The 12,602-nt window shown below is 32.1% G+C and overlaps 1 protein-coding gene across 7 annotated transcripts in view; it reads left to right on the plus strand.

Moving 5' to 3' along the window:
* The window catches only part of Erbb4 (erb-b2 receptor tyrosine kinase 4), a 1,059,983-nt gene that overhangs the window by 808,395 nt on the left and 238,986 nt on the right, over positions 1 to 12,602 (plus strand). For 4 of the 7 annotated variants that reach the window (XM_058585185.1, XM_046462889.2, XM_046462891.2 and 1 more), the window contains one exon: positions 4,993 to 5,067. The exons of 1 other annotated variant lie outside the window; for it this stretch is intronic. In XM_058585185.1, coding sequence (XP_058441168.1) covers positions 4,993 to 5,067 — 75 coding nt within the window. Of the gene's footprint in view, positions 1 to 4,826; positions 4,872 to 4,992; positions 5,068 to 12,602 lie in introns of all 7 variants that reach the window. 2 more of the 7 variants (XM_046462890.2, XM_046462893.2) reach the window with 1 other exon arrangement.

Below are 12,602 nucleotides of genomic sequence, written 5' to 3' on the forward strand. Positions count from 1 at the left end.
CCAAATTGAACATGAGCATATAGAAGTATCATCTGTCTATCAAAAGATCCCGGCAGCAGTGGGGTTGATGGGATGAGTGACTATTTGCATTCCTAAACACATGTAATAGATGACCTATCTGTAGGTGTGAGCTCACCAGGCCAGCTCCACTTTGGAAAGCCGCTTTTCTTTTATATGCCAATATTATGTCAGGTAATTCAAGAACCAAGTTAATGGAAATGGTCTTTCCAATTACATTTTTTTAGAAGTAAAGTTCTTACTTTGAATACTGTTTAATGATTTTTCTGAAAATAAAATTACCTATGTAATACCTTAAAAGCACTTTTACTACTGTAAAAGTACATTAAACATATTGGCTCTAATAAGGTCCTCAGATATGTTTAAAATAGGTTATCCATTTAACCCCTATCAGGAAATTCTCACCAGAATTCCTAAAGGAAAGGGGAAAATACAAAAAGACAACCAACTAAACAACAACAAGAACAACAACAACAACAACAACAACAACAAAAGCACGTCTCTTCTTGCCATGCCTAGAGGACACTTTTTAGCACCATGTTCTTATTTTATTCATTCTTTGGCTTCGTTGTGTTGTATACTTGCTCTGCCTCAGTGATAGGCAAGTTCAGAAATGAAGAAGATGAAGATCTTAAAATCTATGAACTCGCAGTACAGTGAATGTATATTCTTTACTCAATTGAAGACCAGACCCTTCTCTACTATATTTTGAAATGATGACCAAGAATTTGAAACTGAGGAATGTTGTACCTATTTGTAATTAGCAACTAATTTGAATTTTAAAAGAAAGCTTGTAAAATAAATTTATTATTATTAGTTGGCAGTGAGTTCAGGGATTATAATTTCCTTAGTAACATTACTTCAACCCTTTTCAATGGATGTTTATTTCATTTTAGTCTTATTTCAAATCAAACCTGTATTTGAGACATGGATTAGAGTTTATTTCATGGGACATCTTTTAAAACTCTCATTGAATTTTTGTTAATCTTAGAATCATGATTTCACATGTGCTTTAACCTCTTTTTATCAATTCTTTTTATAATTTAAAATTCTATAATAAAAAATGTATTGATGGAGAGAAGAAAAGAAAACCTGCTTGTGGAATTGTTGCCTATATCGTCAAATTATAAAATTTAAAAATGTTCTGTAATTTTCATTTCAAAATTTGGAGATTTTTTCCCCAATATATCTAAATTGCATTTGTTATATGGATATATCAAGATTTATACATTATTAAGTACCAAATAATGTTAACCACAGATCAATCATCAGAATTCCAGATATAGTTTTGGAATATGTTAGGCATATTAAGGATTTCTTTTCTGATCTTTCTGAAAACATTCTAATTTGAACATTAATTCTTTAGTTGTATTATTCCATATTCTATTTTTGTCTCTTACTTTTCATTTTGACTGTTTAGAGTTTAATATTTCTCTTGATCTATGATTTTTGCTGAATAAATGTAATTTCTGTAGCATATAGAGAAGAAGTGCATGAATTGAAATACTACATGCATCTTTAAATACACAGTGGCTTATACCTGGAAAGTGTGATTCCAATCAATCATAGCCTCACTCCTCTTAGTGTTTCATTTGTTTCTTTTATCCTTCGTTTATAAATGCAATTAAATCACAAATATCCTAATCAGTCTCCTCAAACTTCTTGAACTAAGTCTTGTCCCTTATTCCCTCTCTTCCACTTATTTTTGTATCTATTTCCCCAACTTACAAGAAGAAAAATTCTAGACTTAAAAATCACAAAATTATTTTAGTAATTTTTAATTTACTAGATTTCTCTGCATTTTACACTGATGATCTTCATCTTCTTCTCAAAGTTCTTTCCTGATTTGGTTTCAAAGGCACCACAGTTAATTAATTTTACTCAATTATATTTCGACATGCTTTGGGCACAAGACACTATTTGATGTTATATGCCACTGGAGTTCCTTGGGTCTTAATCTTTCATTTCTGCTTTTCTCACATTATGTATTCCTCTTCAGCCTATCTGTCTACTGCCATTGTTTCAAAACTGACTATGCTGTGTGTGTGGTTCCCCCTTTAACCCAGACTAGCCTTTCCATCTGATGAGGAACATTTCCACCTAGATGTAGGGTAACAGCACTAAACTCTAGATTGAAAGCATCAACCCTTCCTTCTCTTCCTTTAACACAAACAGAGAAAATCCTCCTGGATTCTCTCAGGGTGCTGTCTCTATTCTGCAAGCTAGAAACATAAGTCATCCCCAAGTGCCGTAGTCCGGCTGGGCTAAATAACCAGGCGCCATCTCGACTTGTTTACATCCCCAACACCTAAGTCCTTTGGTCTTTTCACTTGCACCTTTAATCAGCCACCAACTCCTCCCCATCCCATACCTTTGAAGGCATTTCTTGTGTCCTTTGCCTGTGTCCTTAGTGATCATTTTGGTAGTTTAGTCCCTCACCTCTTACGTAGCCTAAAACTTGTTCCATGTTGAACAAGACCCCAGCTGAATAGCCTCCACGTAGCAAAAACATCTATTTAAAATACAAGTCTAGCAATTTCACAGTTTTTTTAAAACCATACAATAATTTACCACTCCATTTTTTAAAACATAGTCTTCTAAGTCTGGCTCTTTCTCTTAACTCTGTTGCCTCATGGTTTGTTCCGTAACTATTCAAATTTGTTTGTGGTTCCTTCTTTTATCACCCCTTAAAACTCATGCCATGCTTACCCCAGCCCTCAGTGCCCTAAACTACTGATCCATCCCAGAGGGTGACTACCACCTTCCAGAGTAGCACAAGGTGTCCCTCTTGTGTCCTCCTTTAAACTACTCTTTTTTTTACATGTCTTATTACACTTATCATATCATACAATACACATCTGTTTATGCATCTACTTCCTTCAGTAAATTGTGAGCTCAATGAAAATGGAAGTGTCTAATTCATCTTTTCTCTTCCTGCAGCTCCTAAAAGAGTGGGAATACTTTAGTAGGCATGTAATAATGGGCTTCTTGAATGAGTGAAGATCTTTCATTATTCACATTTTCCCCTCAAGTTGAATTTCACTATTGAATATTTTTATCTTTCAAGTGTTATTATAAAGATTGCAAACTAACCATAGCTTTTGAGATTCTCACTTGGAAATAAGAACTAGACTATTAATTTTACAAAATGGCAATACTGTATTCAAAAAGCATTTTGAAGAAGATATAATAAGAACTTAGAAAAATAAGTTCTTCAGAATAGAATAAGAGAAAAACATATGAGACCATTTGGAAGATGGTTTTAGCAGTTACTTTTTAATTTTTATAAGTGGTTTTTGATTATGGACTATATATATTACCAATTCAATGATACGCACTCTAGTTATTTATTATTGGTTTGTGTTCTAAAGACTTTTGTCACAGGTATATTTCCAAAATTTATATGAGCTAAAATTTGTCATTCTTTGCTGCTTAAAACAAATCCACAAAGCAAAAATGCAAGGGAATCAATGTTATAGCCAGTAGAAATATTGTAATACATAATGATGAAGCAGAAAGATAGTGACTTAATAATTATTTTAGGTAAGTTTTATTAATTCACTAATGTTTGGAGTCATCTAAAGATATTATGCGTGATCTAGCCTTGTATATTGGCAACTTTTTAGATCATTTTATAATGATTTTAGCTCCAGGTACTTTTTCAGCTTTGAAAATTAAAAGCTTAGAATATCTATATCTATCTATAATATGAATATATATACACAAATATATATATATATATATACATATATATATGTATATATATATACATATATATATGTATATATGTATATATATATTCATATGAATACAAATTCTTTGTTACAAATCAAATACCTGTAGGTAGAATCTTAATAATTTCCTGGAGCTATTCATCTTTGATGGGAAGAAAATAAGAGCAATTCAAGTACATTGGAAGATGGAAGAAATAATATTTCTATAGTAGCTTAAAATGAAGTTCTAGGGACTGTGTATTAGAATTCTGTGCAATTACATGTGTTTATTTAAATGTTCAAATCAGTGGGCTCTTTAGTTACCTGGGTCTGAGTTTATTCGTGTGCTTAATGGTGTTTCTTATTTATTTGTTATTGTTTCCATTCAATATTAGGGCCGAAAATGCTTTTTAAAAATCCTGTGTTTATTTGTATGTTATGGCACTGCTATTTTAAAAGAAATCATCAAAATAAACTACAGCATGATGAATTCAGTTTAAACTTTTTGAATAAATTAATATTTAAAGATAAATATGTTCTTAAAAACAGTCACAACAAAGAATTGAAATAATCCAATTATGTAAAGTATCCATAGGAATAACATTAAAGCATGTTAACTCATTTTCTGCCAAAATCAATCTTTAATGATCATCAAACATGAGGTTATTATAGTGTATTGAATTTCTCATGTTTCCTTTTTTATTGATTTTGATTTTTACTTACACTTAAGGCTGTTTAGAATAACTCATATACATGAAAACAATTATAGTGATTGAAATATAAAGTTATTCACCAAGACATATAATCATAAATGATGCAAATGAATTGAAGTATGTTTGGAAGTTAAACACAGAACCAGGATAAAAATTCCTTTACTGTGCCCACATTTCCTTGCCATTCCACTTAGGTGATTCTGGCAATTCATTCTGTGTATCCATCGAGGAATTTTCTTTTTGCTGGCTTTAAAGTCATGTTTCAAAAATTATGTGATAATTGAAATTAAGAGTTTGACACAGTCAGTACTTATCTGATTGTTTTTGTAAATGACTAATTTTTCTTTCCTTGTATTTTTTTTTTAATTCGCATCTTCTGCAGGTGCATAGGCTCAAGTATTGAAGACTGCATCGGCCTGATGGATAGGTACTTGGTGTGCTTGCTTCCCATGTTCTTCCTCCGAGGCTCCATGTGTGAGCACTGGTGCATGTGTGTGCATGTCACTGTGGATGGAGAATGATGTTTTCTGTTCTGTAATTGCCTGCAGGTGTAACGGTCCCACTAGTCATGACTGCATTTACTACCCATGGACGGGCCATTCCACTTTACCACAACATGCTAGGTAACATCTACCATGTTTCCATTTTATCACTCAAATCCTTTCCCAGTTATCATGGATAAAAAAAAATACTAACCAGTTAGATTAAAGTTATAATTATATATTAATTTAGTAAGTTGTGACAGATACTTGAAACACTTTTCTTTTCCAGCCACATTTCTTAACTCTTTTTCCTTCATTTACTATGACTTGAGTCCTAATGAGCATTATATACAATTTAAAAACAATTTTACTTATTATTCTAGAACTTTAACAGAATATGTTCAGATTGTATTATGTAAATACAAAAAGAAATATTTTAAACAAGGAATTTGCTAAATTGACCAATGTTTATGTTTGTTATATAATTTGAATTCAATTTCTGATTTTATATTATTTTGAACCAGTTGGTATATTCTCTAGGTAGCAGAATTACTATGAAAAAGGCAATATAAAAATATTTTGTATAGGTAAAAGTACAACTAGAATTATTATAAAACAAAATATATTACTCATGTTCATACAAAAATCTATATTTGAATGCTTATAGTGGTTTTAATCATGAGGACCAAAAACTAGAAATTTCTTAAATGTTCTTCATTTATGGCATATACTTCCATTTTAACACTATTAAGTAATAAAAAGGAATAGACTCCTGCTATACATTACATAGATGGATCTCAAATACATTATGCTAAATAAAAGAAGCCAAACTGGAAAGAATACATACTGTATGATTGCTTTTATTTGACATTCTGGAAGAGTAAAAACTATCAGGACAGAAAAATCAATCATTGTTGCCAGGGGCTAGAGGTTGGGAGATGACATTAACTACAGAAGAGCAAAAAGAAATTTGCAGGGATAATGGAATAATATGTATCTTGATTTGGGTACTGGTCACACAAGCAAAAGTGCTTGTCAAAAACTTTAGAACTGAATATTTTACCATATATAAATGATAGAAAGGCTGAATTTTACTCTATACTCAACAAACCTTAGTTTTGAAACATCTCATAGAATATTTCCTAAGGATAACTTTGCTATTTTATATATTATTATATTAGATATGATGCAGTATAGCTTTCGTATTATTGTATTATACGTAATATAAGATAGCTTATATTATCAGCTTTGTGAAACAAATTAATTACATCTAATTGCAAAAGAGAAAAGTAATGGTAAAATGCAATAGGCAAATGTGAATTTTGGATGAAGTAATGCCTAAACTCTTGTGTCAAAGTATAACATAAAAGTACACAAATATATAAGTTTAGAGGTCAGTGAATTTCTCAAAATGAAACATTTGTGTAACCAGCAGCCAGATCAAAAGAGAAAATAGTAATAGACTACCAGAAGCCCCCTTGTGCCCCTACACCACAGGTAACTACTGCCCTGAATACTAACATTTGTCTATTTTTTCACCTTATATAAACTAGTCATATAGTATTACTCTATACATCTGGCTTTTTTTTTGCTAACTCTTTTATTTATGAGATTCATCTATATCACTGACTTCAATCATAGTTTTTTCATTCAGACACCATTATCTTTAAATGTTTTTTTTTAAATTTAAAGTGATAAAATACAAGACATTCCTTGTTTTTTTAGTGAAGTAAATAGAGACATTGAAATCCTCGAAAAAAAGTATTAGAGTGAATGGATGTAAGCAATAGTGTCACTTTGGCACATGGGTACAATCGAGACTGATTTGTATAGTTAAGGTTAAAATTATGGGAAAAAAAAAAAGATGAAAGAAAGTGGAAGTGAAGGAAAAGGATAGGGAGGGGGAAAAATAGTCTGAAGTGCAGTTTTATGAGCCCAGGTCCATCTTGGATGGCTCCTATGTTCATTAAATAACTTTTCCTCTTTGAGACATTGGTTCATTCACTGCCCTGTCACACTGAAGAGTGTTTCCACGTTTGTTGTGGTTTTCTTATAATTATCCCAGTGGACAAGTGAGAGAATATAGAATGGTGGTGAAGTGTGCTGTCTCTGGAATCAGATGCTCTGAGTTCAGAGTTGAGCTCTAGCTTTTCAGGTGACTGTGGGCAAATTCCTTGAACTATCAGAGCGTCACTTTTTCTTTTTTTCATGCATGAAAGGATGGTATTAGTAAAGTTCACCAATTGCTTGAGAAGATTCAGTGTGTCCATAGAGCAGTGCCTGGTCAATAGAAATTGCTAAGTAAGTGTCATTATATTATTTTTCTATGGATCAAAGATTCTCAAACTTTGGGAATGGAAGAACATGCCTCCCAGAGGTGAAGAGGGAAGTCTCTCAAGGCTGGGGACCTTTTATGTGTGGTGCTACCCTTCTGATAGACTTCTTGAAGGAAGGGAGGACATTTCTGTCTTTTCCCTGAGAACCTTGGTCATTATGAGAGCCACTGGTACTGATGGCCGCAGGTCATAAGATGGTATAATGTCCCGAGGGGCAAACTTGCAACGTATGCAGTTGAGGGGGAGAAATAAAGAATGTTCATATGCTTCTGCCCTTTTCAATGCTTTATTCACTCAAATCACTCAATACAATTTCATTCTATAGGTTCTTAATCAAGAAAACGACCATCCTTAATGTTAGGCACTGCAATAGACAATCAATTCACAGCAAACAAGTCCAGATTAATTAATTCACAGCAAACAATTCTAGATTAATTCTAAGCACTGCAAACATGCTTAATCATGATAGGCTAATGACAGACATTCCCTCTGCGTACTAAGTTCAAAAGTCTCAAGTCTTGGGCTTTAAGTCCAGCAGATGCACATTCACTCAGACCTTGGTGATCAGGTCAGGAACCAAGGCAGGCTTCTCCTGGGGTGGAGATGATGGCCGGCTAAGAAGAGGGTTGTAGGGAGAAGTTGCAGCTCTCACCAGGGTCTAGAAGAGGTGGTAGAGTAAATCTATGTTTTGAACTTAGCTTTAAAGCAATGCAACTCTATTCTTCAATGATAATGACTTGCCAGAATTAATTGACTTGTCACAGACTGTTTATAAATCAGTTTGGAATTTACATGAAGGATTTAGCCTCTTTGGAAAAGTCTAAGACCATGGAGCATTTTGACACAGATTGGGTAACTAATGAGAATAAAAGGTATCTTTTTTTTCAGATCCTTAATGTTGCAGGGGATATTTACCCCTCTGTGATGGGTGTGTGTGCAGTTCACTGAAAACAGGGTACTAGTCTACTAAGATTTCAAGTCATTTTCCACTTTTAAATTCCATTATAGTTTTTTAAATAGCTCTTTCTTAATTGATTAAAGTGAATATTACATAATATGTGGGGGGGCCACGATTGAAATTAAGTGTTTTAAGTTTCATGAACCACATTTTAACTGGAAGATTATCCAAATGCCTAGCTACTTTGAGTCACAGAAAATTACATGGAGCATGGCAATTTGGCTATTTTGAGATATTTTGAGTTCATACTCCCTACTGCCCCATTATACTGTATTCACTTTCCTATACCAGCAGGGGGAAAAAAAAATTAAAGATTTAAATGAAAACAGGTGAAATGTTTCCAGTCTTGATCGACTTCCATTTTCTAAGCAGTGTTATTCTTTCCCAAGCCTGCAATTTGTGAATTGGTTTTCCACACTCCATTTACCTTACAGGCTGCTGCTGGAATTTCTTCCAGGAAAATTGGATAGGACAGAATAGAATTTTTTTTTTTTTTGCCTGTAGCCTCCCAGAATATGTTACCTACAATGAAAATAGTACCTGATACTTTAGAACCTATCCTTAACCTTCTGATTTGAATTAAAAGTGTAAAGATAGATTTTATTTTGATCAGCTTTTTTCCCATCCATACCTCCCTAATTTGAAGGCTTTCCTTCAAGTATCTTTTAAGTAACATGTACAATATTTTTACTATTCTTTTTTGTATGCCATTTATTTTAGCTTGTCCATGTGCTATTTTCATATAGACTTTAATAAAATAAAATATTCTATTTTATTCTATTTTGGATTGTCAAGTATATATGTCCAAAGCTTTTTAAAGTCCTAGTCTCTTGTTCCAGGAAGAACTAAGTTTCTTAATCTCGATAGGCAAAGGCTCTATTGGCAAAGCATTTCTGCATGTTAGTTAGCATTAAAAAAAAATGTGAACTAAGAATTTTTTCTAATTTATGAAAGAATCTATTAAAATGGCTAGATATTTGTTTTAGTATTTTTATCTGGCTTCTTTGTTCCAATTCAATTATTCTAGGTGCTTCAAAATATGAAGTATGGTAATTGAACTCAGTTTAACTCTAACTCTGCTATGCGCTACTGCTTGAAATATTTTATATCTTTGTCACATTTTAATGCCTGTGCCACTCTTTTACTTATGGTATAGTGGTTATTACCCAAGAGGTCACATAACAGTTTATCCTTTATCAGTGTGACCCATGTGTGAAATATGAGAACGATGATGTGACTTTCTTGGCACCACTTTCACAAATGGCACAATTATTTTTCTTTGTTTGTTTTGCCCTCAAGGAATGTAGTTCATAATTTATGTCCAAATCAAATGGTCAAATTCTCCCCTAGATGGTTACCTTAGATGAGTGGCAGTTGTATTATGATCCCTAAGTCCAATAAATAAAAGTGCACAGCCTTTTTATTATAAGTCTGTTCCCACATTCTCTATATTAAATTTACTTTTGAATTATTTGAGTTCGAAAGGTGAAGGAGACCATGTGAATCTCTTCCTTTCCAGATGATTTTGACCCACACTTCCCAGCACCCATAAAATTGCAAAATTGTCAGGGAATTATGAGAGAAGAGAAAAGCTTCACTGCTCAGTCATTGTTAATTCATTGAGTTCAAGTGGTTACTTTAAAGGGAGGTATTTAGTATCCCAAGGTTGTCCAAGTGGTTTTTGCATTGATATAAAAATACTCATACTTTATACTAAAGCTTTTGAAATCCTAGAAACATTAATGTTATACTCAAGCTCACTGTCAAATGTGACTAAAATAATCCATACATAGAGGTTTTTATGATCATTGAATTGGGGACTAAAATATAAAATCTAAAGAGGCCATAATTAAATAGGTAAGATTTTTATTATACTAGTTAAAATTGAAAGCAAAATTCAGGAGAAAGAAACTAGGTTGAATTCCTGTACTTCACTATATCCCATGAGCATCTTTTTATGGTGTAGAAATTATAATTTTTATAATTATTATTTTCTTAATTTATTATTATTAATTTGGAAAAATCTCAGGACTACCTGTAACTTATTATCTCAAAAACATCTTAAGCTTCACTGAAATCAATTATTGACTATCTAGTGTCTGTTATTTAAAATAAAAGCAAAAAGAGTAAGATAGCCCTGAAGCTTTTACTCTTTTCTTTATATAGATATTCACAGTTTTCAAGTGCTTTTCATATGCTATTCCAAGTTTTGACCATTGGCATTTTTTTCTTATAAAATATAATTTCGAAGTATCAGTATGTCATTAATATTACTCAGGATTTTTAATTATGATTTTTAGAAAATTAGGTAGAGTAATTTCTGTTTTATAATGTTTAATTTTTAACAATTATCTTTTCAAGTAAGATTCATCTAAATTATCACCAAGTAAAAATATAAACACTTTGCAAACATTTCTGTCAATGTTATATATAATGATGCTTTGATAGTATGGGAAGTTAAAAAATACCAGATGTAGCAAAATAACCAAGACAATTCCTAATAAAAAGAAATTGCCTCACATTTTTCAAAGGCCTAAACAGTAACTATGATATGTGTTAAAGTTGCATATGTAAACAAGTGATATGTGTTAAAGTTGCATATGTAAAAAATTGTATTAAAATATAGCATATATTTTTGATCTTATACTTACTTCTAGCATTCAGTTCTTAGACACATATTAAGATATTAGTGAATTAGCATGTTTGCTCTCAGAATTTGGTCTCAAACTATTTTGCAAAGCAAAATTTCATAGACCTAGAGTATATTTTTGAAAACTAAAATAGTAATGATTTAAAAAGTAAAACTTTGTAATTCAGTGAAGGAACCACTCAATTGTTGTAAAAGATTCCTATTCCTGTGTAAACTACCACAAATATAGCAACTTAAAAAGCAACAACACAGTTCTATAGGTAAAATTTCAGGGTTGTGTTCAGCAACCTGACCATTTGGACTCCTTGTCATGAGTATATATTCAACTTTGAAGCCAGAAATAATATGCCAGCTCCTTCTTGGAATCTCTTAGTTTTTTTTTTTTTTTTTTTTTTTTTTTTGATCTCTAGAACCAGATTTGAATGCTCCTATGATTAGATCAGATCCACACAAGGTGTCTCCCTCTGTTGAGTTATTGACGCCTTCATTACATTAGTGAAGTTGTTTCACATCGACACCCAGATGAGTGTTTGAAAGTGAGAGAAATTGTCTGTAATACTGGGAGCCATCTTCCACTCTGCCTGCTATACCACCTACTATGGCAACTTAAATATTTCCAATGGTTCCCTTTTAATTTTTTCTTGTCCTGTGAAGAATTTAATTATTTTCTGTGTCTCATACCATATGAGAACCCCTCTATGTTTAAGAGAGAAATTGGTCATGCTATCTTCAAATAATTTATTCTGTTCTTGGCTCCCTAAAATCTTGAAGCCATCATTAATATATCACCTTAGAACTAAAACCACAGTCTATGCCTATACTATGAGGCAAGGTCAATGAATCCATGTTGGCTCCATGTGGTCATTACTTGTTTTGTGAATAAGACCTCACAATTATAATTCTGATTAAAAAGCCCAAGTTAACATCATTTCTACTCTTTCCATTGAATCATTTAACTGGTCAGTCTTCGCTAAGACTGCTCCAGACCTGCATTGTCTAACACATAACCAGTAGTCACATGTGGTCATTAAGCATTTCAATGCAATTAAAACAAGTTAAAATATTCTACAGTGACCAAAAGTACACTATATTCTGAAGACAAAATGTGAAAGAAAGAAGTAAAACATGTCATTAATATTTGTTATTTGATTACATGTTGAAGTATTAATAATTTGGAAATAATGGGTTAAAAAACAAAATTTTAGATATTTTTACTTTTTTTGAATATGCCTCCAAGTATATGTTAAGTTACTTACATAGCTTTTTTTATTTATCTGTTGGAAATCCCTGCTGTAGCCTAATCATCATGAAATTATGATTTAATGGTCAGTTTTGTTAATGTTTGACCCACCATAAGAACAGTGGAGTGAATGCTTTCATGTATTGACACAGGGTTTTTATATTCATCAGCTTCACTACGTTACAAATGGGATGAATCCAAGTAAAAGCATCTCTTTTCTTGAACCCTTGGTGTATACCTTTGTATTTGTATATGCACCCAGACTTTATAAACTTAAAAATGTGATAATTAGGGTTTGCATTAGAATTCTTGCCATTGCCTATATTAAAATAAAAAATTATTGAATTGGAATTATATTGTACAGACCCTCTTAAAATTATATTTTATAAGCAATATTGATAATAATTGTTTCAATTTCTGTATGCCATAAATGAATAATATTTAATCAGAAAGATTTAAGTGTACATAAAAGTTTCTGTTTTTATGCTTGTC

Source organism: Marmota monax, unplaced genomic scaffold (genome assembly GCF_021218885.2).
Source record: "Marmota monax isolate L192 unplaced genomic scaffold, Marmota_monax_Labrador192_F-V1.1 WCK01_AAM20220418_F8-fsc00136, whole genome shotgun sequence".
NCBI lineage: Eukaryota > Metazoa > Chordata > Mammalia > Rodentia > Sciuridae > Marmota > Marmota monax.